The following is a 23,634-nucleotide window of genomic DNA, read 5'->3' as shown; positions in this document are numbered from 1 at the left end:
TACGATACCAAACTTTCATGATGACCTATTACCCTCCTAGACTATTTAATACTGTATTTTAAACATATATATGTGCCCACGTAGACATAAAAAATATTGCATAATTATAAATCGTAATGTGTCCACGTGGGCACATATATATGTTTAAAATACACTATTAAATAGTTCAGGGAGTAAAAAAATACGGTATTAAATAGTCTAGGGGGGTAATAGGTCCTCATGAAAGTTTGGTATCGTAATAACAAATTCGACCAAAATTAAGATATTTTTCAAACCGTTTTCCCAAAAAACTATATATCATCTTATACAAAACTTGAACATTAATCAGAAAAAAAAGGAGGGAGAACATAGGGGACCTTTTTTATGAAAGTTCTGTACATATATTTATCCATCATCAAATAAACAAAGCCCAAGACTTAGTTATGAAATGCAACAATGTTAATAAAGCCCAAGATAAGGTCATATTAAATTATCTCAGAAAAATATTCTATTCATAAATTCAATAATTTACCAAGAATATCCACAATTAATTTAGGAAAAAACACATAAATCCCACCTTTTAGTTTCCTTATTACCATTATCCTCTATAAGTTTTACAAATTTCTAAAATCCCTTATTTTCGCGCATCAGATTAGTGTATCATGTATAAAATGTACATTAGATTAGTGTATCATGTATAAAATGTAATGTATCTTACTTAACAATTAATGTATCTCGCGCATCAGATTAATGAATCAGCGCTTATATTAGTGTATCTCGCGTATCAGGTTAATGTAACAGCGTTTATATTATTGTATCCGTTTGAGAAACTTCTGTAATTTTAAACTTTTAAGGGATATATTGTAATTTTGTCTTAAAAGTATGTGATTTCTGTAATTTGCCAAATAATTTAAGTCAATGAATCATAATACCAACCATTATGAAGTGTAAGCTAACATATGTATTTGGTATGAAAATAACATATTGTTAAGAATAGTTTAAGTCCATATTTCATCTCCTTTGTTACTTTTTATTTTTTATAAAAAAAAAACAAAGTTGTATAAAAATAAAAAAATTGCGTCTGCCGGGAGTCGAACCCGGGTCTATTGCTTGGAAGGCAATTATCCTAACCGTTGGACTACAAACGCTTGTCTGACAGAAGGTTCGAAATATTTATATTAGTTCTTCTTATTCAATTTATTTATCTGATTATGACTTGAGACAGAGTTGAATAAATTAAAGAAGCTTTTGAATCTTGTGATTTTAAATTAAAAGTATGTATAATGTATTAAATTGTCTTTAAGCTTATAGTTTTAAACATGTCACGTAAAAAGTTGAAATTAAAGAATTGCCAAAAAAAAGAAAATAAACATTCACTTTTTAAATATACTAAAAAGAAAGTAAGACAAACAAATTGAAACAATGTGTATAATTTATTAGCATTGGAGGAGCAACATTTTGTTAGATCAACTTATGAAGAAAAATAAAATGCAACACTTATTCCAATTGCATAACTAAGTAGCAAACTCACAATCTTAGAATCAGAGATGAATGATGTTTATCATTTGTGCAATCCCCTCGTTGGGAAAAAACACTTGTAAAACTGTATTAATACACATTATAAAAGTTGGAGTACTAAAATATAGTAAAACAAGATGCCTATTAAAGTTGGCTCAACATTTTAAAGTTGATAATATACCTTAGTAGGTTGAAATGACAAACTCGACCTCTATTAATAAATCCAACATTAATTTGATATTTTCACAATTTCTATACAGAAGTAGCAAATTAAATTATCTAAAGCTTTGTATGCACTGATTATTATTTTTTATAATGATTTTTGGGGAATACTATGAAAGGGATGCTTACTCCTTCCCCCTTCGTACATAAGACTACTTTTAATTATATGAGTCAAAAGGAGATTGGATCAAAGCTATATCCATAAAAGTGTATCGTTATAGCAATTAATTATTATACAAAGAAATTTTCAACTTCTTCAAAAACGAAAGGAATAGACGAAATCAGATTTTATTAACTTTTGTTTCACTTTTGCCAAACAATTTAAAGAAAAGGACAAATAATGCTTTTCCTAAATACGAATAGCATTTAGATGCTAATGAATGTGAAAGATGGTAGAGAGCCCATCATTACTTGCTGATGAAATTAAAATGCATTCTTGCTCCCAAATATGGTGCCCAATTACTCCCTTAATTTCATATTACTTGAGTTCTATTTATCTGATATCCTCTTTCGTTTCATATTATTTGAGTTTCATTAACCTTATATATCTTTTTAAATTATTTTTAATTAAAGATGTATTTTATAAAACCAATTTTATTAATAATGTTTTAGCCCGGCTAGCTAGTTACCTTTTTTCTTTAAAATACTATATATTAGTAGCCTAATCTAGTCCAAAGTTTCAAATCATAAAACAAATAGAGTAGACTTAAAAATAAACTATCTATAGGAAAAAAAACTAGTTGTAACAATTGTAAATGGAATTTTTTTATACAACCATAATTTTGGGCTCGTTTATTCAATATATATGATCTTTTTTATTCCATCAATCTGACCCTAATGGATGGATGACAGCAAAATTCAACAAAAAACAATCATTTTCCTATCTAATTTTTTATTTTTCAACTTGGTACAAAATTTTAGGCTTTCGATATATAAATTTTTATGCCACTAAATGAAGTCTATTGTTAAACTAGGTTATCGAAATTCCATTTGAATGTCAACGAATAGGGGTTGGCAGAACACCCTTTTCTCTCCTGATCCTAATGAAATTGGGATAGGCAGGGATAACCCTTAATGGCCTAGATTGGACCGACTCAGTAGGCATGTTTAAATAGACGTGAATTCAAGATTCTAAAAAGAATCGACTCTAATTCATTCATATCTTACTGTTATAATCAATATCTATAGTACTTTACACCATCATGTTATGTTTCATGTCTAACTTTTAAAGATATGCATGTATATATATTAACATTGTCTAGTACTTTACACATCATGTTATGTTTCATGTCTAACTTTTTAACTAGACCAAAGTCATTTGCAACCCCTTAAAATTGTCCGCATATTTCACTTAGACACCTCAACTATAATTATTACTTATTGAACACTTGAATTGTTGAAAAAGTATATCTATTAAACACAAAATGTTGATGTGGCAAAAGAAGTGTACTACACTTTCGCTGAGCGCGTGAAAAAACTTAAATAATGTTTTATTTTTATTTTTTTTTCAAAAAAAACTTAATACTTTTTCTTCCTTGAGTGCCACTTGACATTTAAATAATTTAATTAAAAAAATATATATTTAAAAGTAATAAATATTTCTTAAAACAAAAGAAAAAGCCCCCACCCCACCCCTGTACGTCGTCTTCTTCACGGAGAAGACCACTGCCTCCGTTTTTTTTTCTATTCTGTTTCTTTTCAATACTTATTAAAAAATAAAAATTGAATCAGCTAATTAAATTTGAAAGAAAAAAAGAAGAAAGAACATGAAAAAAGTTAGCCGATCGACGTCGATCTCGGTCACCTTCGAACAAATATTATCATTCAAATTAAAATATAAATTCACTAAAATTATCAAACATAATATCATATTGATTCAATAAAATTAATTTAGGTCCTCTCGATTTCTCTTTGTTATCGATCTCAAGACGATTGACAGACTCTCTTTCTTCATCACTCTTGTATCCGTCTCTTTGAATATCTCTCTCTCACGTATAAGGAATATAAAATAATTATGTAAGTAATTAATAAAGAAATTGAATTTTGTCCTTTGAGAAAGAAAATCTTGCTAGGAAGAAGATGAAGAAGAAAGGGGGTTGGGTTAGGGTTGGGCTCTCATTTATTTTTATTTTTACAAAAAAAAATAGATGGAAAATTTATTTGAAATAATTTTCACTCTTTTTAACATAAAATTCTTTTTTTTTCTATACTTGTTGAGCCTAAATGCCACATGTTACCATTTAATTAGTCATTTTGCCACATCACAGCAAGTGTAATACACACACTTTATTTTTTTTACTTATTGTCGAAAAATGTCTAATAGAAATAAGTTTTGAATAAATAAAAGTGTCCAATAGGTACTAGTCTTAGTTGAGGTGTCTAAGTGAATTATGTGGACTACTTTAATGAAATACATATAACTTAAGCCTTTTAACTATGTATATTACCTTACACCATATTATGTTTCATGCAATGTAACTACATAAAACAAACATTGTGCGATAACTTAGTAAATAACATGCTATAATTTGTTAAATTATATATGGTCATAGTATATTAATATATTCATAGTGTTTATATTTCTTTTGTGAACTTCACTTCTTTTTATTCCATATTAACGGTAAAATTAAAGCAACACGGACACTATGGTCGAATTCTTTCTTTTTAAAAGGAAAAAAATGTATTGTAGTCAAAAAAGAAATCTTAGTTGTAAAAATGGAAATGCACACAAATCCATGGGATTTGCACAGAAGCCAATGTTAACTGCTTTAAGTGTTCAATCAAAGGAAATTTGGTAAAGTAGTAGTACTAATAACTGTCTTGTGATTTGGAAATCCAGTTTAGATTATGTCCTGCTTGACCCAGACACCCCTCTGTTCCATTCTTTTCGATTAATTTGATTTTATTATGAATTTTGAGATACACAATTAAGAATGAAGAAATCATAATTGTAGGAGATAGCCGGATATTCTCATAGAGAAGTCTTGCTCTGGTTTGTCCAATTATAGACAATGTTGGTTGTCTTACATACACACTGGTGGAATTTCATTTTATTCTGCTTTTCAAAATAGTAAGAGGGGAATTGAGTAAAATATCCTTGTCCATAATTCTGACTACGACGGAAACTCGAAAGGATCGCCTTTGAAGAAGCGTTTGCCGGTAATCAAAGCCTCACTCTGATTATGTCGTGAGGTTGACGGAATTCAATCTATAAACCCGGAAATGAAACGTTGTTCGATTCCCTTTCGATGCATTCTTTTATAATTCCTTGATTAAGTTTGCTTCTTTCTGTTATAGACACAACAAACCCCACTATGTCCTACACCGACCATTCAACTCTTAGGTCCCTTTTCAATCTTCTCTATTAAGTTCCAATTATGCACCATCCTAAAGATTTATTTGCTATGTCTCATAGAGATTGAAGATATTTGGTAAATATCAAATAAAGTAAACTTGACCAATTTTAATGTGATCTAGATTCAATATTTATATGTTGTGGATTTTGTACTAAAATTATTGCCTTACCCTTTCCTATACTTGTATCATATGTTGCACATATAAATATAGCAGTTCAACTTTAAAACACTAAGTTCTATTGAACTCGCAAAATCATAATTGGATTTGCCATTGATTGATGAGTGAGGACCCGTATGATTCATCATAACGATAAATTAAGCCTATGCTCTTTTTCCTTCAATTTAGTAGGGGGGATTGTGAGTTCATGGAAATGGAAAATATAATGATTCAAAATGAAATATCAGCTTACCTTACGTTAAACGGTTGAACAAAGACATTTTCAATTTGGCGTTAATAAGTCAAGTATTATTACATGAAAAAAAAATTGAAAAGGAAATTAACTTGAAAATTGCAGTTAGCCAAACTAAATAGTGCTTAATGACTGTTGGTTTCATATAAATTCCCTTCATAGGATATTTTAAGTTACACTTAATCGAGGAAATGATTTTCTAGTCCTCGTTGGATATTATAATTTTTTTAACGGAAAAGGGCCAAAAATACCCTTGAACTATTCAAAAAAGTTTAAATATACCCCTCATCCACCTTTTGGGCTGAAAATACCCCTCAGTCCACCTACTTGGTTCACTTTTACCCTTTAACACTAACAGACTTTTCTTAAATTAATTTTATTATTATTATTATTATTACATGGCAGATTTCTATTTGCTGAAATTGAAACTCCATCTTTACCTCTTCATTTAACCTGCTACATGACCCAATTGCCCATGGTATCCCACCCCAAACCCGATCGGTATCCCTTTCTCCGGCTTTCTAGAAATCTCTCAGTTCAACTCTTTTCCTAAATCAAATTGGATGCTCTATTTTTCAGTTCTAAGTGCATTTTCTTAGTTAAAAACTTCATAAACATATTTTTGGTTGGAGAGTCCAAGGCCCAAAATCTTCAAATAAGATCCTATTCTTCTTCTTCTTTATCCTCTACTGTATTGAAACAGAACTATGCATCAAAGCAAGAAAATGATGATTTTTTTTTCTTGTTGGATAATTTAAGATTTTCAGATCAAAATATTTTTATTTTTTATCGTGTAAATGTAAAATATGAGCTGGAGTAAAAAAAAAAGAAGGAATTTTGTGGATGTGATGATAAATATGAGGATGAGAAAAAGAGAAGTGTAATACTTGAGAATGTGATGGACGGATGGAATTAGGGGAAACTACTGCAACAACAAATTCATAGAGAATGAATAATTAGAGAAATTTAAAGAGTTCAAATTGGTGGTGTAGAAGCAGAGCTCAATGAATTGAACAAGAGCTCTGATGATTTCACCGGGAGGATGAACAATCAAATTAGAGTTGAAGCTGCCCGATGACCCACCTTCACCCCTTTATTTAACCCGTCACATGACCCAGATTTCTATCCAAATTATCCGTAATATCTAGAAGTCTATACATGCGGGTGGGGTTTTAATTTCAACAAGTAAAAATCTGTCATGTAATAATAATAATAATAAAATTAATTTAAGAAAAGTCTATTAGTGTTAAAGGGTAAAAGTGAACCAAATAAGTGGACTGAGGGATATTTTCAACCCAAAAAATAAATGAGGGATATATTTAAATCTTTTTGAATAATTCAAGGATATTTTTGATCCTTTTCCTTTTTTTAATTATGTGATACTCCAATATTTCCAAAATAAGAAGAAAGTGGAGTGAAGGACAAAAGAGAACCCGCAGAGAAACTGTAGAAGTTTCAGAAAAACCAGAATAAAATATTCATATCCATCCTATCCCCGTAATTCAGATAATAAAGTATCCATAAAAGTCGAGCCTATTTGCCTAAAACAGTACTTGGCGTACTCTACTTTTATGGAATGACTAAATTACCCTACCTTAGAATTTTATCTTCCTTTTTAATACTAAGAAAATTAATTACTACTAATACTAGGTGCATATTTTGAATCTAATTTTAAAACGTTTTATTCTTCAAATTTTGAAAAAGTTATGGATCACACTATTTGAGTCGTCCTCTTTACTTCCCCTTTCTCTGAAGAAAGAAAGAAATGTACTAATGAAGCCCATACAGAAAAGGACCACTTTGCCCTTAACTTTCTCGTTCTTCAATAACATTCCATTCCATTCCAGAATCATACTCCATTCTTTCCTTTACTTACTTACCCCTAACACATTCTGCTTTCCCAATTCTCTATTTCATGTAAAATGTCCAGACCGGCGGCAACTTCACCGGCGACCACGATTAAACCGGAAGACTACACTCATAGCCCTGTACACTACGCCATCGTTTTAGGAGATCATTCTACTCTAAGCAGACTCGTTGCTTCTCTTCCTCGACTCGCCGATCCAACTCGGATACAGACCGAGGCCGATTCGCTTGCTCAGGAACGAAGCGCTGAAAAAATCGCCGCCGTACTTGACCGCCGTGACAATCCGAAACGTGAAACTCCACTACACCTCGCCGTACGTTTGAATGACGTTTATGCTGCTCGGACACTTGCCGTTGCCGGTGCTGACATTTCGCTACAGAATGCTGCTGGTTGGAATGCTTTACAGGAAGCTATTATGCGGAGATGCTCCGATGTCGTTTCAATTTTGGTACAGCATCATCATTTAGGTGCTTGGTACAAGTGGCGCCGCCGTCTACCTCGCCTTGTTGCTGTTCTCCGCAGAATGCGTGACTTCTACATGGAAATTTCTTTCCATTTCGAAAGTTCTATTGTTCCCTTCGTTGGAAAAATTGCGCCTTCTGATACGTATAAGATCTGGAAACGCGATGGTAATCTTCGAGCAGATACATCTTTAGCCGGTTATGACGGCTTGAAAGTTCTGCGAGCTAATCAGAGTTTTCTCTTTCTCGGTGATGGTGACCGGAATTCTGATATTCCGGCTGGTTCGTTGCTAGTTTTGAACCACGATGACCGTAAAATGTATGATGCCTTCGAGAACGCTGGTTCTCCTTTGAGCGATTCCGACGTTGCGAGTTTCTGTAATCAAACAAGTGTGTATCGTCCTGGAATGGACGTGACGAAATCAACACTAGTTGGCCGTACAAATTGGAGAGGGCAAGACAAAACAGAGAACGTTGGAGAATGGAAAGCCAGGGTTTATGATGTGAATAATGTTGTTTTCAGCTTCCGATCGCGGAAAATTTCCGCAGCTGAAAGCGAACAAATTCTGCCATTAGACTTAGAACTAGAAGAGGATTCCGAAGACGGTTTCCTCGTCGCAGAGAATCCACGGTTTAGCGTCTCAACCGCCGCTGCCTCCGTCGGAGATAGTAACAAACAAAGACGTCACAGCAGTTTCACTCGAGAGGAAAGGGATTTCGTTACCGTTTCTCGGAAAAGCGTCGACATTATTCCGGAACCACGGCGGAGAGCGGCGGCGATACCGGTTGCACCGCCGCCAAATACGAAGGAGAAGGAATATGTGAAGAGCCTAAAACCGTCAGTTTGGTTAACAGAGCAATTCCCGTTGAAGACGGAAGAGTTGCTGCCGTTACTTGACATATTAGCGAACAAAGTGAAAGCCGTTAGACGAATGAGAGAGCTGTTAACCACCAAGTTCCCTCCGGGGACATTTCCAGTCAAGGTAAGGGGTAAAATTGATATTTCACTTTTGAATTTCTGAGGTCCCACGAGATTCTCATTTCTTCTGATGAAAGCTTTGATATTGTGTTTGTGTTTTTTGGCTCTTTATTTCTTCTTTTCATGCTCAAGCGTCTGTTTTGCTTCAGCTCCTGTGACACTTTTTTTAGTGTTCAACGCAAAAGAACCTTCCTGGGACCCAATTTAATTACAATTTATATTATTGATTGACAGTTGGCAATACCAGTGGTCCCTACAGTGAGGGTAGTAATCACATTCACAAAGTTTGTTGAGTTACAACCAATTGAACAGTTCTACACTCCATTTTCAAGTCCAAGGCACCTCCTTCATGGTGGTGATGCTGAGGATGAAAGTTCAGGAAACAATTATTATTCCCTTCCTTCATCATCGTCTTCGTCGTGGCTGTCGAGGAGCAATAGCCGATCGTGTTCGAGTAGCAAGCTGCCACAGCAGAGCTGCAATGGAGCACAACAGGCAGATCCATTTGTAATACCTGGTGGTTATAGTTGGAGTAGTTTTGATGTGAAAAATAGGAAAATGAAGAAATCCAAGTCTACTAGGAAAACTAAGTGACTGTCTTAATACTAGTGTAATTCTTTTAACATTCAATGTGATTCGATCAACTACTCTTTTTTTTTTTTTCAATTACTTGCTAATTTCTAATATAGTTTGTAGATATTAAGGAGAATCTAACTTTGAATCTCCTATAGTCTTGTTCTTGGATTATCAATTCTCATAGTGGTGAGTTTCTCAAAATTGAATCGTTGAATATATCACATATATACAGAGTTATTGAATCGAAGGTGCTTTGACTTGGGAGATAATAAGTTCATCATTAGGTTAAAAAAGCTGCATTTCTTATCATCATATAGAAGAGTACGTACTATAAATATTGTTGGGTTTGGAGTTTTGCAATGTGACACAAGGCCATGTTATTGTGGGGTTTAACATATAATAGTTGTTGCTCAAAGCAAAGACATCCTCTTCTTTTTTTCCGACAAAGCAAAGATATTTTGACTTGTGTATATTTTTCAATAATTAGCAACTACCACTAATGATTTAAGAGGTCAAAAACAGGTGTAAACTGGTTATAGTACTATATGTATTCAATCTTTTTTGACATCAATTTTATGTCAACGGAACGTTTTACTAATAGGTCTCTTTTTCGCTGCCTCTCAAATCATCATTAGTCAATGATATGATAAGATGGGAACTGTAGATTTAGCTTTATTTTACATCTTGCAAAACCAGAACAAGTGAAAAATAAGTTTTGAGAATTTCCATTATAACAGTCTTATGATTCTATCCTGTTACTTAATCCAGAATAAATTCAAGAAATCTTAGCTACTCTTATGCTTATTCTTATAAGAAAGTTGAGTTGTTTTAAAGCTTCACTAGTAAGAAAGCAAAAGGAGGTTATTCTGTGGGAGAATTTTACACACTATCTAGTTCACATATTTAATTCTGCTAATATGACTTCTGTTTTAACACAATATATATCACTTCAATCCAAAACTTAGATGAGGAAGCAAGCATGAGTGGTAGTGGGGTTGGGGGAGAGGACAACAATTTTGTAGCAAGTGCTTGTCATATGAGGAAAAGCCAAACCATCACTCTTACTTTTGGCTAACTAAATGCTTCCACTAATTTCTACTTTTATACACAACCATTCACAAGATAGCTAGGTAGGTGATAGTAGGGAACCTTTTCTCCAAAGAAGAAATAAATAATGTTTGCTTCAAGAGAAAGTAACCTTGTGAGTTAGCTAGTAAGTCTTCTATAAAAGGAACACACAGGTTTAAGAGACTTATCCTAAGCTCTCCTCTTAATAGTTCTACCAATTACAAGCTCTAATAAAGTAAAATCCTTAGCCCCTTCTCTGTTTTCTCTTTATTCTTTACTAAATCATCTAATATTGTGTTGTTGACAGGATTTATGGCTAGTGATGGACCAAGTTGGGCAGATCAATGGGGTGCAGGAGGGATAGGTGCCATGGATGAAGATGACAGCTATTATAAGAGCAACAAAGACAGTGAAAACAACAAGAAAGCCACTACTTCATCATCATCAGGAATTGGCAAAGTCAAAGCTGTGGCAGTGGCTGGTGCACACAAGGTGAAAAATGGTCCTTCCATGTTGATCAAATGGGTTAGGAGCAAATCACAGAAGAAAAATTCCTCCATTTCATGAAATAAGGAGGATCAAGGATTATCTAGCCTTCTGTAAGAGGATTTCAGATCAAACATGTCTATTTATGGATTGTTATGCTTCGTTATAACTCGACTTGTTGAGTTTAACCAATTTCATTTGGTTAGTGTGGCTAGCTCCTGGTAGTAGTTTGCTTCTGGGTGAGTTTAAGTTCCATGCACTGATGATGTAAAGAATATGTATGCAATCAGATTACTAATAAGGTAATTACAAATTGTTCTCTTTAATATTATTAGATGTCAAACTACACTAGTAGTACAAATTTTTATATTGTCAGAGCATATATCTCAAAACCAAGAGCGACATGCAAATAATATAAAAACTTGGGCTATATACAATTTTGCAAAGGACAAATATCTGAGACCTCATGATTCTCTACTTACTACATTGAACACTAGACCACACCCTTGGGTGTTGGTGTTCTTTACATGATTTAAGAGAAACAAAATATCAGCTAATGATAGTTATTTGCTAGCAAGATTTGATCTTAGCTATAAGGGCAAGGTAAGAATTTCTGGCAAACACCAAACTCAAACTATGGGCTTTTCTTCCAAATCAACAGTAAGTACTAGAGATTTACTGAAGAGTCAAATGATGCAGTAATAGGAAAAGTAATTATTAGTTATAGAAAGAAAAACTTAATTAGATGAAAGGCACTATAAGATAAGAGATCAAGAGTTGAACATCTGTAAGTTATTAGGTTATTCCAAAGAGGAATATAAATTTGATTTTATATGTGGAATGCAAACCAACAACTACAGTTAGCTGTCCATGACGAGATCAAGGAAATGTCAGATTTACATTTGAGATATTAATTTCCAAGCTCAACGAACCCAAATGTGTTTTCTCCACTGTATGTCATGTAGAGAAATCCATCTTCATCCTTATTTTCCTCATAAATTGCAGACATCAGAGAAGCTGAAATGTAAGAAGATGTAATTATACAACAATCCTAACCAGTAAATGAAATAACACAATCTCTCTGCTTACCTGTCGGAGGCAAAGTGTTCTTGACAAAGACAAAGATGGCCTTTGAAGCACCGAGCTTGATCCTCTTTCGTACCACATAAACAAACTGGCCAACAGTCAAATCAGCTGGGACAAGGTATCTGCATCACAAGTTAAGACAACTGAGCATTACTAGAGCAGCTACAGCAATTCAAACTTATATCCTCACGTGTTAGATCCATAAATGACAACAACAGTATTGGATGCTATCAACACCTTGACCACTAACAAACACTTAACATTCTCGCCAATTCACTAAATTAAGTTGAGTTATAAGCAATTTCCACAGACAATTCCATTCTACATGGAAAGAAAGTGAGTACATGCATTCAATCATTTAGTTACAAGACCCTCAAGTAAGGACAACACCTTAGTTGAATTTTGAATTTTCAATTTGTCAAGAAAGCATAGCATCTCCAATCAACCTATGTGGCCAGTTCTCCTAATGGTTGTTGGTATTAAAAACAGTTTTCCCCCCATCTGATAAAGTGGTAAGAAAGATGAATATCAACATATCTTGAGAAGCTCACAGCATTCATAAAGTATAACCACCCCCAAATTCCCATGATAAAATCCTTATCTCAAACTAATTATAACAAACATGACAGCAAAAACATGCATTTTCCAGTTATCTAAAACCAAAGAGTTGATCTAAATCAATGATGCAACTTACCTACAGCACATGCCAAAACACAATCAATATAATTGGATTCTGTGGATTTAATTACCTTAGGATAAAAATTAAAAGCTCAGAAAAACACTTGATTCTAAAAAAGTGAACATCTAGGTAAAAAAGAAAAGTAGCAACTTACTTCTTCTTATCGATGTCAGGGACATCACTCTTCTCTGCCTTCTCAACAATCACCTTAAATAGGAAACATGAATGTCAGAGAGAAGCTACAGAGAGTACTAGGTGTGACTTAATGCCAAGACTTTCTTGGGATAACAAAGATCATACCGGAATTCGATCAGGATACTTCTCTCGAATGCGAGAAGATTCTGACTGCCTCCTCTCTATAAACAAAACCAAATTTTGGAATCATCAGAATTTACGCCACAAATACTAGCCTTTTTGTTTGAGATTTGCAAGAAATGGAGATACACTCGGGAGAAATCTAGAAAATCTGAAAAGTAACCTTAGACCACATAAACTTGTTAGTAATTCAAAAGAATACATAACTTTTTTTGACCAATAAGTCAAATCTCAGCAAAAGAATGGCATATTTTTCTTATCTATAATGATATGAAGCCAATCATGCAAACTCTAACATGAGAATAGCATAAATGTAAAGTAAGCTTGCTCAAAGAGAGCCTGCTGAATAAATTTTTTGGAGACTCAATGCCACAGAGAACACTCAAAAGGTAATTTTCCAGCCCAAAATTCTCAAACCAGATATCATCATGCTCAGATAGAATAAAAACAGGACATAGACCAATATAACAGGATAATAGCTTCAAGTATGAGATTTTCCCGGAGAAGGTCAATAAACTGTAAAATACAGCTTCAAGCACTAGATAGTATAAATGTCAATGAAGGGAGATAAACCCCGTATACAGTTCATGTGTCATTGGTTGCCTCACCATATAAAGAATTTAATCAGTTAACAAACCTAAAAACATCACCAGAAGAATTAACAGCATCGAACAACTTGAATGCAAGAGGGCCAGTGCATATCAATCCCCAGAAACCCTACAACATATCCCAGGAATGATCCATATCAAGTTTTTCAGCATGATCAACAACAACAACAACATAGCCGGTGTAATCTCACAAAGTGGGGTCTGGGAAGGGTAGGATTTTTTCAGCATGGCCGAAACAACAAATACTTGAACTATGATCATCCAAGAAACTTCAAGAAAGACACATAAACAAGAACCCATACACACAATCAAACTTCTCGTAGTATAAGTAGAACAATTAAAAAAAAAACTGAATTAGAAAGAAAAACAATTACCCAAAGGGTGTTCAAGCTTGAAAGAACTTTTGGCCATGACAAGACTGAAACTTTGATCAATACCTGCAAAATTCACACAGATGAACACCATCAGAATCCAAGAAACCCTTTCAAACCCTTAAAAAAAACCTAAAAAATTACACACAAACATACATTGTAATTAACTATAGAAATCATCAAAAAGTTCAATTCACGCAAAAGGGTATCTTTAAAACGTACCAAAAAAAGAAGAAAATCGTATAATTGAAGAGGGTTTGTGTACAATTTCTGGGTATTTAAAGGGAATAATTGAAGAGGTTTCTTTTCTAATGAATTGGAGAAAGTTTGGATTCACAAGGAAACTCCATTTACAAGTATTTGTTTCGCTTCCAACTCTGTTCGGTGAGAATTTGTCGGATCAATAATACGACGTCGTGTAGTGTCTTTAAAGGTTAAAACGGCTTCGTTCTGAGATTCATTGGCTTTAGAGTGAGGATATGTTTTGGTCACCTTATATTCTAATTCTAATCTAATAATAAAAATAGGGGTACCTAACCTATTTGATTTACAATTCCCACAAAGTCTAAGTAAAGAATATGTAAATATGTATACATTCAAATAAATTCCCTATAAATTACAATAACTTAATGTTTTTTTACCTGTCACGTTTTGTTTTACGTAAATCTGTTTAACTAATCTTAGGACTTAATAGCTACATTGAGTTAAATTAATAGGAAAATACTACAATAAGTTGCAATGCTTTAGTCCTTTGGAATGACTCAGTTGGTTTGGAGGGTGGTTATCCACACGGATGATCTGAGATCGATCCCTCCTCAATGCCTTCTGAGTCGAGCATGTCGCATAGGGCTTGCCTAGTGCAGTTTACATCCCTTGTGTGGTTTGCAGGCTATTACACAGTAGGAGGTTCACCCAGTGCGCACAAAGTGTTCACCACAGAGTGCTCACCCGAAGGGCAGAGGTTGTGGCAGAGGTTGTAGCGGCTGCAGGTTATTCCGGGGTTCCAAAAATAAAGTTGCAATGCTTTTAATATATATATATCTTTAAATATTGGTCAAAGTCCATATAGTTTGACTTTAGAAGCAAAATATGACAAGTAAAAGTGAACTATGAAGCAAAATGTAGATATAATAGCCACAAAAAGGATAGATTTTTTCATCAAGTTATTTCAAAATCGTATTAATTAGCTTATTGGAGCTAGTTTAATTTGATTCATATATATGTACCTACCTAATCTAACGGCAAAGTAGTGGGTCATATATTCATTTAGGGCTTAAAATAAATGTTTTAAGACTTCAAGTCAATCTACTCAAGTTGACAAGTCCAAATCAATCCTAATTTTAACCCAAAAAATAGGGTAAACAACAAATTTTTATTTTTTATTTTTTTTATTTTATTTTATTTTTTTTTTTATTATTATTATTATTATTATTATTATTATTATTATTATTATTATGTCTTAGTATTGGAGTATTTTAACCTATTAGTTTTCGAACACGTGCGTTGCATGTGTATACAATGCTAATTAGTATAAATATTTCTAAAATATAAGTGTACGATGTGTAAAATATAAGCTCGAATCAATGAACGATTACATTCAATTGAAATTATCATCATTGCAAGGCACGTCATATAAAAATATTGTCATCAAGTGAATTTCAAACGTAGTCTACAATGACTTTAAATATACAATTCTTATAATATATCAATTATTCAAACTTGTTAAGAGTACTTTTTTTAATATGTCACAACACATAATTTAAATGTCGGCACTATAGTTGCAAAATATTTAATGCCTTAAAGTTTCCGTCTTCTTTTTAAGGAATAGTAGCCTCCACTCTTTTATAGATGCATACATATCGATAAGTTGTCGTCGATGGAGAGTAGTGTTTTGTAATAGTTTTAGAGAAATTCGATCAACATATGTCTTCCTTGGGATGGTTAGTAGATCATTATCAAGTTCATAGTGTACACCTACAAAAAAATAGTATTTATTTGTTATAAAAATAATCATTGTTAACTGTTTAATTGACATACCCTTCGTCTTCTTTGACTCATTCAAAATTATTAATTTTGTCATCTATAAATTTTGAATTATGAAATACAACACAATCATTATGAGATATTAACAATATGATAGAAAAAAAGAAAACAATATAAACCGTGCAAAAAATAAATGCATATAAAAGAAAAGATAACTTTGAATTTATGTATATACATACTTATGAACCAACCTAAAAAATAAATGAATGACATATAAGAAAATTTGAAATCATCAAATAAAAGTTCAATGAAGTATTTTCAAAAGATAAATAAACAGAAAATAAAAGTATTACTCCCTCTACATAAGTTCAGATTTCAGCATTCATATAATTAGACATCAAATTAAGACTTTATAAAATAAAAGTATTTTTGTCAAAAAAAAAAAAAGAACAATAAAAGTACTGCTCCACCTTATTTAAGTTCAGTTTCTACTGCTCATACAATTAGATACATAGTGATAATATGATTTAAATATAAATACTCCCTCCGTCCCTTTTTAGTTAAAAGACTTGATTTGAAATATAATATTTAATGTAAAATTATGTCTTTTTGGATTCTTAAATACAACACATAAATAAGAGAAAATGAAAAGGTTTTTACCTAATGACATTATATTGTTGTTTAATGAGGAACTATGTCTTCTTGGTTTATTAATGTGGTTGAAGAGAATAGGAACGGATTTTGATGAGTGGTGCAACTATTTAATATGTTATTATTTAATATCTATTTATTAATTAAATATAATGGGAAAAGGTAAATATGAGAAAAAAAAAATAAGTTTCATGGTATAAGAACTGAAACGTTTTCACCAAAAAAATAAAAATGAAATAAAAATGAGAAAAAAAAAAAGAGAAAGACAATTTTAAAATTAAAATAACAATTATGAATATCTAGTAGTAGTATTTATGATAGTAAAAATGGTCTATTACTGCATTTGTAACTTCTATGGCCTTTTATTCCTACATAATTACTATTATGTAGTATTAAATATTCATATAATTACTAATTAGAAAGTATATTAAGTTCTAATTCTAAAATTGCAATTAAAAATTCACGGTAACTTGATCCAAAAGGGAATGAATTATATATCGATAAATAAAGAGTGCATGTTATTATTTTGTAAATAATATTTATTTATTATTGCAAAGAGTATTCTTACTACCTATATTTAAAGAGTTTTCATGGTATAAGAACTCAAACGTTTTCACCAAAAAAAAAGAGAAAGTCAATCTTAAAATTAGAAAAACAATTACCCGGAGATTCAAAATGGAAGAAAGAATGTGATCATAATAATCATGAACTTCACAGTATCTGTGTACAACAACTCTGCTCGACATCAAGATTAAATCATCATTGTTAAACAAGAAACATAGATATAAAAAGATATGTTCATCACATTTTTTGTACACAAAAAAAAATAATTTATTTGGAGAAATAAAATATTCATAAAAAATTCAAAACATACTATGAAGATATTTTACCTCATGTGATCTTCAATTTGATATAAAAAAAAGTATTTCATGTGCACAATAAATCTAATCTTATTTGCGCTTGTGTACAACAATCACTTCATACGATCGGAAAAGCAGTTCCTTCTTATAGCCTCTAACCTCTGTTTGTAGTACCTATATTCTCCAACAATTTCATATCAAAATTGAATATACATTTGTAAATATCTAAAACTCTTAAGAAATTAAGTTAAAAAGAAAAAAGACGATAAGTTCTTAATAGAGAAATTTTAAGAACAAAGCTCGAAGGATTGAACAAAACATTAATAGAGGAAATGAAAAAGAAGTATAAACTCAAAATAAGACTCACCATTTTGGCTTAGAAACGATTGTAAGATCAATTGTGATATTTGAACTTTTGTTTATAGGATGTTACCCACATTACATGGACTTTTGGACTTCTTATTAAATAAAATGAAAGAATTAGTGAAAAAAAGATAACTAAAAATGGGAAAATCAGATTTTTTTTTTTCTGTACCTTGAAAATGGTAATAGTCATTTAATTCTACAAGGGCATTTAGGTATTTCAACTTTTCATTTGTGATGTTCCCACTTATAATAATATATATATGATGACTGCAGATATTGAAGAACAAGACTAGTTTCAACTTTCAAGTTCCATTCAAGATTTGTTAGAATGTATCTTGTTTTTTATTGTTTCCCGTCCTAAATCTGGAGTCCACATTATATTTGAGCCTCGACTAAAGATGGATTGCACAATAAACGGCACTCCGAGCAGAATTTTCTTCAGTAATCCCACCAATGCACCACCACCACCCATGCATATTGGTTAGAATGTATCTTGTACAACTAGCTAGGTTTGCAGATGGTCTTCTTTTGCTTTGCAAAGGTGATATTTGGTCCATCGAAGAGTTGAGTAACTGCTTGTCAGAATTCTCTAATGCTTTTTGGCTTAGTATATCAACATAATTTATCTTAATGGAGTGTGCAACATATGATTTGTAAAATTCATAGCTTAAAATTTACCTATGCACATTCAAATTAAAGGGTAGCGCGTGCGATCGAGTTCCTTGTCAACAAAATAAAAAGAGGGCAGCATCCACAGTAATAATGCATATGCAGAGCAAGCAAAGGGAGGTACCGTACAAAGTGGTCATGGATTTGTCATTTAAGCATTCAATACTTTTCTTCTCTGAAAGGAGAGGCAAAATGCTGTTCACAGTTCTCACGTGAAAACCCTCATTTATTAAACCTCTTGAATTCTTTATTTATAAACAATACTAGTGCAATATGCCATACATATATACTAAGATAACAGATTTTCTTTTTAAAAATAAATAAAAAATTTATGAAAAAATTGCCACTAATAATGAATTTTGAAATTATAATAGGGTTTACCTTTTGTTTTGTTTTGTTTTGTTTTAGGTCAAAATATAGAGTCGGTTACGTTATTGGCCTCATCATCATCATCGTTGGTAAGAAAAATTCAAATGCTTAAAAGTAAACAACAACCCAAAAAGTGGGCTAGCTAGAAGTTTGAAATTCAAACTAAAAAATATTAGGTGTCATAACTCATAGTAATGATTCTTGAAATGCCATTTTTCTAATTTTATTTAAGTATAATAAATGCATATGGAAAAAGGTTACAGAATTGCTTCAGTGAGCTTTTTCATCCGTTTCCTAGCTTTACAGTAAATATACCAACCTTCTTTTTCTTGTTGGGTTGTTGGCAATATTCAATGTCTGTTCCTCTCACCTTCCTTTAGTCATATCACATATCCCCCCTCCCCCCACTCCACCATTTATATTGCTCGAACTCTTTTAAATTATTATCGTATTAATATCAGAGTTTTCTAAATATATGCACTATTTTGAAGGTCGGTAGAAGAGTTCGAGCAACATATATATATATATCACTTTAGTAGCGGTTGTAACACTAAAGCAATGAATTCATCAAATTCAATATTTTTTATGTGCACTTTGAATAGTTACTAAAATTTCAATAATATTATATTTAAATACATATTTTTGCAAAGAGTTTAAGTTAAATATTTTGTCTTTTGTATTATCAGGTCATCAAAAGAAAGGTTGTAAAATATGAGATTTATAATTTTAAAAATTAAATAAGATAGGTTACCTTATTCAAGTCTACATTGATTTTGATGGGGTAATTCATTACATTGACGTAACTTAAATTCTTTTACAAAAACAATAAATTCGACGTGCTAAGAAAACTTTAAAGATTAATCTCATCAAGTTGTAGTTCTAGAGGTGTCGTCTGGGCGTTGTACCCCTATATATTATATATAGAGAGAGAAGGACCATATGTATATATAAGAGGGCATAATATTCTTGATTACAACTAAGATATGCCAACTACTTCCCTACCATTATATTTATTCTGTATCCTCAAGATTCCTGTTTGTCTATCTATATATATCCTCCCATCCTTTTCACTTTCCCTTCAGCTAACTTATTAAAATCTGCTGCCTAATCTTTGCTTCGATATCATGGTAAGATTATTTTAATTCTTCAAACGAGATATTGGTGCGGTTCAATTAGAAAGCACACTTCTTTATATATAGAACTTTGTTATTTAATTGAGCCGTGCCAATATCACGTATAATATCATTTTTTTTCTCTTGATTTTGTCTATTTAATTGTTTTCCATTCTCTTAATTAGTTCCTAACTATATTTTTAAAGCTTCTTGTCAACCCTCTCCTAATTAATCCCAGATCAATTTTCTCTCTTTATCTATATGTGTTGGAAAATGAAAAGTAAACAAATTTATTTTGAGTTTTTATTAAAGATTGATTGCCGATCAATCTGTGTAGAGAATAATGGTGTAAATATTTTTTAATCATATCAGTGTATAGAAGTTTAACATATATTTATATATATTTTGGAATATCTCAATAATTAAGATGACAAGGAATGTTGATCTTGACGAAGTAACAAGATTTTCTTGTCTAAATTCCCAGAAAATAAAAGAAAGTCTTTTGTTGGAATATCCTAGAAGATGAGATATTATCTCCATTAATTTCTCGATTAACTTTTTTATTTTTCTATTCGTAGATAACATATATTCATGCATTTATGTTTATTGTTTGTGTCAATTATGATTATAATTATAAACATTATCATTATGTTGAGTTGATAACTAATTATTGTTGTTTATATAATTTCAATGCTGGAGTTTATTTTGAACAAATATATATATATATATATATATATGTTGTTAAAGTATTATATATGTAGGTATAAATAATGCAAGTTGCACAAAAAATTAAAGATGGGCGTTGTTGGAATTAAATGATTTGGAGCTAAAAAGGTTGCCTACTTTCGACACAAAAAAAAAGGTGTTGAGTAGGTGAAAGATTTATGATTATTATATACTTTCTTGACCTCATCATTAATAAAATTTTAATATTCACACATTATAATCGGTTGTCTTCCTTTGTGGGGGAGTAACAAATAATGAACAACGTAACTTGACGTACTAACACAATGAAATAAAAAGTTACTTAATTCTAATTAAGAAGCATTTTAGAAAATTGGTTATGTTGTCTAAAAATGCAAGAAAAAGAAAAATTTGTAATTTAAGTACCTTTTTTTTTTTACCTCTACAGACTTACAAGTCTATATACCTAAAGTAAAAAGTTAATGTCATTGATTGTTTTTTCTAAAACATTGGTATGTGCAAGTTTTCTCATCTACTTGAATTAGCATGGCGTGAAGGGACGGTTCAAAATTTGAAGTATATGTATTTTTTTTCTATTATTAAGCTTTATTTTAATTTGCAGAAGAAAAAAAAAGTTGGTGTATTAATTTTTGAAAGTTTAAATTGAATCTGCAACTGAAAATTGTTTGGATTGACATTATAAGGCTAGATATTAAATTTGGAGTTGATTTGGATCAACTATGAAGAAAAAATGTGTCGCTTAAATTAAATTCCTACTCAAGTTATGATGATTGTCGAGACTTTTGACTAAGTAATAACGAATTATCGAGATATTCAGTCTCAAATGCTGAAATGATTTTGTTGATTCATCAGAAAGTGGTCAAAATGTTAATGATCATCATTACTTGTGCTATTGAGGCAAAACTTGTGACTCAAATCCTGGCAATTTGTCGAGATTTGATCAAAATCTTGAGTTCTTGACCATGACTGGTTAAGAAAATCACGTCTAATATAAATTAAATAAAGAGTAAATTTTAGGTTTAGCAAACATAAAAATCATATTTGTATGTTATAGCTATAGTTTGTATAATTGTGTTTCATAGCAAACTATTAATCTGTATATTTCAATATACATATATATAAAAATCTGTATTTGTATATTTCGGTATACAAACTAAAATACAATAATTGTATATAAACAAAAATACTACATATATACAACACATATGTATACCGAATGGGTCTATTTGTATATTTCGATATACAAATGGGATGACAAAAAACATAGAATGTTTGTTGCGAATTACAAATAAAAGAAACTATGGCTATAGTATTTAATTTGAATTAATTGTTTGCTATTTCATACAATTTTCCCTTAAATGAATATCCTGATGTAGGGGTGTGCAAAACCGATTTAACCAATAAACCGAACCGAAAAAAACACTATTGGTTTATTGATATTGGGTTATTGGGCTAACGGTTTTTAAACGGTTTTGCAAATTTTTTTATTGGGTTATTGGTTCGGTTTCCGGTTTTATAATTTTTGTTAATGGTTAAACCGATAACCCAATAAGACTATACTAAATTTACTAGTCTTATTGTTAATGGTTAAACGATTGTTACTTTCACACTTTTTGTTAATGGTCAAACGATTGTTACTTTCACACTTTTTCCTTTGAATGTGTCTAGTGTCTAAACTTACTTGCAAGAAAAATGATTGTTACTTTTATGATTATAACTTTCATGCCAAATGCTAGAAAAGTCATATGGTTTATTTGAAAATTTTCTTATCGTGTATATAATATATATGAGTATTTTCTTATTGGTTAAACCGAAAACCGAACCGTTAAGTACCATAAACCGATTAACCAAAAACCGATAAGAAATATGTTATTGGTTTGGTTATCGGTTTGAAGTATTTACAAACCGAAAACCGATAAACCGAACCAATAACACCTAAAACCGAACCGAACCGACCGATGCGCACCAAAATTTTGCTACTTGTGAAACAGTTATTTTTATAGCACTTTCGTAAGGAGGTTAAATTTTAAATACCAGCATCAAACGATCCTATTTCTGCAAATATGTCTTCCTTTTGGTATCGCACTTATCGTTCAACTAAAGCCCAAACAACTCGATTTTGGCGGAGCCCATCTGATCAAATTTGTTTTTCTTCCTTTATTTTTGAAAAATAAAGCATGCTGAGGTAGTATGAGCAATAAAAGAAGTGAAAATTGAATGGATAAATTTAGGGGAAATTAGCAAATATATACTAGTTAATTAGGTAATATAGCTATAGTTTAGCTAATTTACAATTCACCACTAACATTTAACGTTAATTACGTGGGCTTCGGTTCGAATTTGTATAATTTGTCACTAACAATTCTTCGTTTGATTTGTATTTGTATATGACGGTGATTTCCTTTGGGTTTTCAGTTTTATCATCAGATACATTCAATTTTGTAAATCTTTTTAAAGTTTGTATAAACATGTAGTTTTCAAAATTTGTATAACTGTTTAAAGTTTAGATGTTTGTGTTTGTATGAATTCATTATTTCGAGTTTTATCATAGTATATTATTTAGAAATTTGTATTACTCTCACTAACAAATCCAATTTTAGAGCTACAGTTGTACCCATATTTGTATAAATGTGTAAATGTATATAGTTATTCTAATTGTATATTTCTATATTTTACTTATACAAAATATATAAGTACAAAAGTCTACCAACATAATTATACTTATACAAATACGGATGAAAATAACTCAATTATACAAATACACGTGAATTATACAAACGTACCCACAAATTATACAAAGGAGTAAGCTATAGCTACCGCCCGTAAATATGCAAACTATAGCTAAAGAGTCTAATTAAGTTTATTATAATGACTATTTACAAAATTTTCCTATTAAAATATATTATTATATGGATATATAAACCTAAGGAGAGATTGT

At 31.4% G+C, this 23,634-nt stretch overlaps 2 protein-coding genes, 1 long non-coding RNA gene and 1 other non-coding gene across 5 annotated transcripts in view; 2 read left to right on the top strand and 2 right to left on the bottom strand.

Annotated features, from left to right (window-relative positions):
• Positions 1-1,055: 1,055 nt before the first annotated feature.
• On the bottom strand, positions 1,056-1,127 carry TRNAG-UCC (transfer RNA glycine (anticodon UCC)). Its single transcript has one exon. It is a non-coding gene; the product is annotated as a tRNA-Gly (tRNA).
• A 6,104-nt stretch (positions 1,128-7,231) lies between these two features.
• Positions 7,232-9,565, top strand: LOC125848418 (uncharacterized). Its single transcript, XM_049528273.1, has 2 exons — positions 7,232-8,796; positions 9,027-9,565. Exons 1-2 carry the CDS (start codon positions 7,408-7,410, stop codon positions 9,384-9,386), a joined length of 1,749 nt encoding a protein of 582 aa, XP_049384230.1. The 5' UTR covers positions 7,232-7,407; the 3' UTR covers positions 9,387-9,565.
• Positions 9,566-10,637: 1,072 nt separating this feature from the next.
• LOC125848431 (uncharacterized) lies at positions 10,638-11,248 on the top strand. The gene is made up of 2 exons (XR_007444512.1): positions 10,638-10,671; positions 10,744-11,248. It is a non-coding gene; the product is annotated as an uncharacterized LOC125848431 (long non-coding RNA).
• Positions 11,249-11,663: 415 nt separating this feature from the next.
• LOC125846300 (autophagy-related protein 8C-like) overlaps positions 11,664-23,634 on the bottom strand; it is a 139,088-nt gene continuing 127,117 nt past the window's right edge. Inside the window, exons 1-6 of one of the 2 annotated variants that reach the window (XM_049525684.1) lie at positions 14,204-14,440; positions 13,985-14,047; positions 12,988-13,043; positions 12,842-12,894; positions 12,012-12,130; positions 11,664-11,939 (exon numbers count right to left, since the gene is read on the bottom strand). In XM_049525684.1, the coding sequence (XP_049381641.1) occupies positions 11,833-11,939; positions 12,012-12,130; positions 12,842-12,894; positions 12,988-13,043; positions 13,985-14,021 (372 nt within the window). In that variant the 5' untranslated portion in view covers positions 14,022-14,047; positions 14,204-14,440 and the 3' untranslated portion in view covers positions 11,664-11,832. Of the gene's footprint in view, positions 11,940-12,011; positions 12,131-12,841; positions 12,895-12,987; positions 13,044-13,984; positions 14,048-14,203; positions 14,441-23,634 lie in introns of those variants that run through there. The other variant, XM_049525685.1, reaches the window with a different exon arrangement.

The sequence above is a fragment of the Solanum stenotomum genome, chromosome 12, assembly GCF_019186545.1.
Source record: "Solanum stenotomum isolate F172 chromosome 12, ASM1918654v1, whole genome shotgun sequence".
NCBI lineage: Eukaryota > Viridiplantae > Streptophyta > Magnoliopsida > Solanales > Solanaceae > Solanum > Solanum stenotomum.
Note: the sequence above shows the minus strand (reverse complement) of the source record. Positions and strands in the feature narration are given on the sequence as shown.

What these genes read in the sequence shown, in the direction of transcription:
- LOC125848418 (XM_049528273.1), top strand. Translation starts at nt 7,408, where the DNA reads ATGTCCAGACCGGCGGCAACTTCACCGGCGACCACGATTAAACCGGAA. An exon ending in CGGGGACATTTCCAGTCAAG is followed by an intron (nt 8,797 to 9,026) that starts GTAAGGGGTAAA and finishes ATTGATTGACAG; the next exon opens with TTGGCAATACCAGTGGTCCC.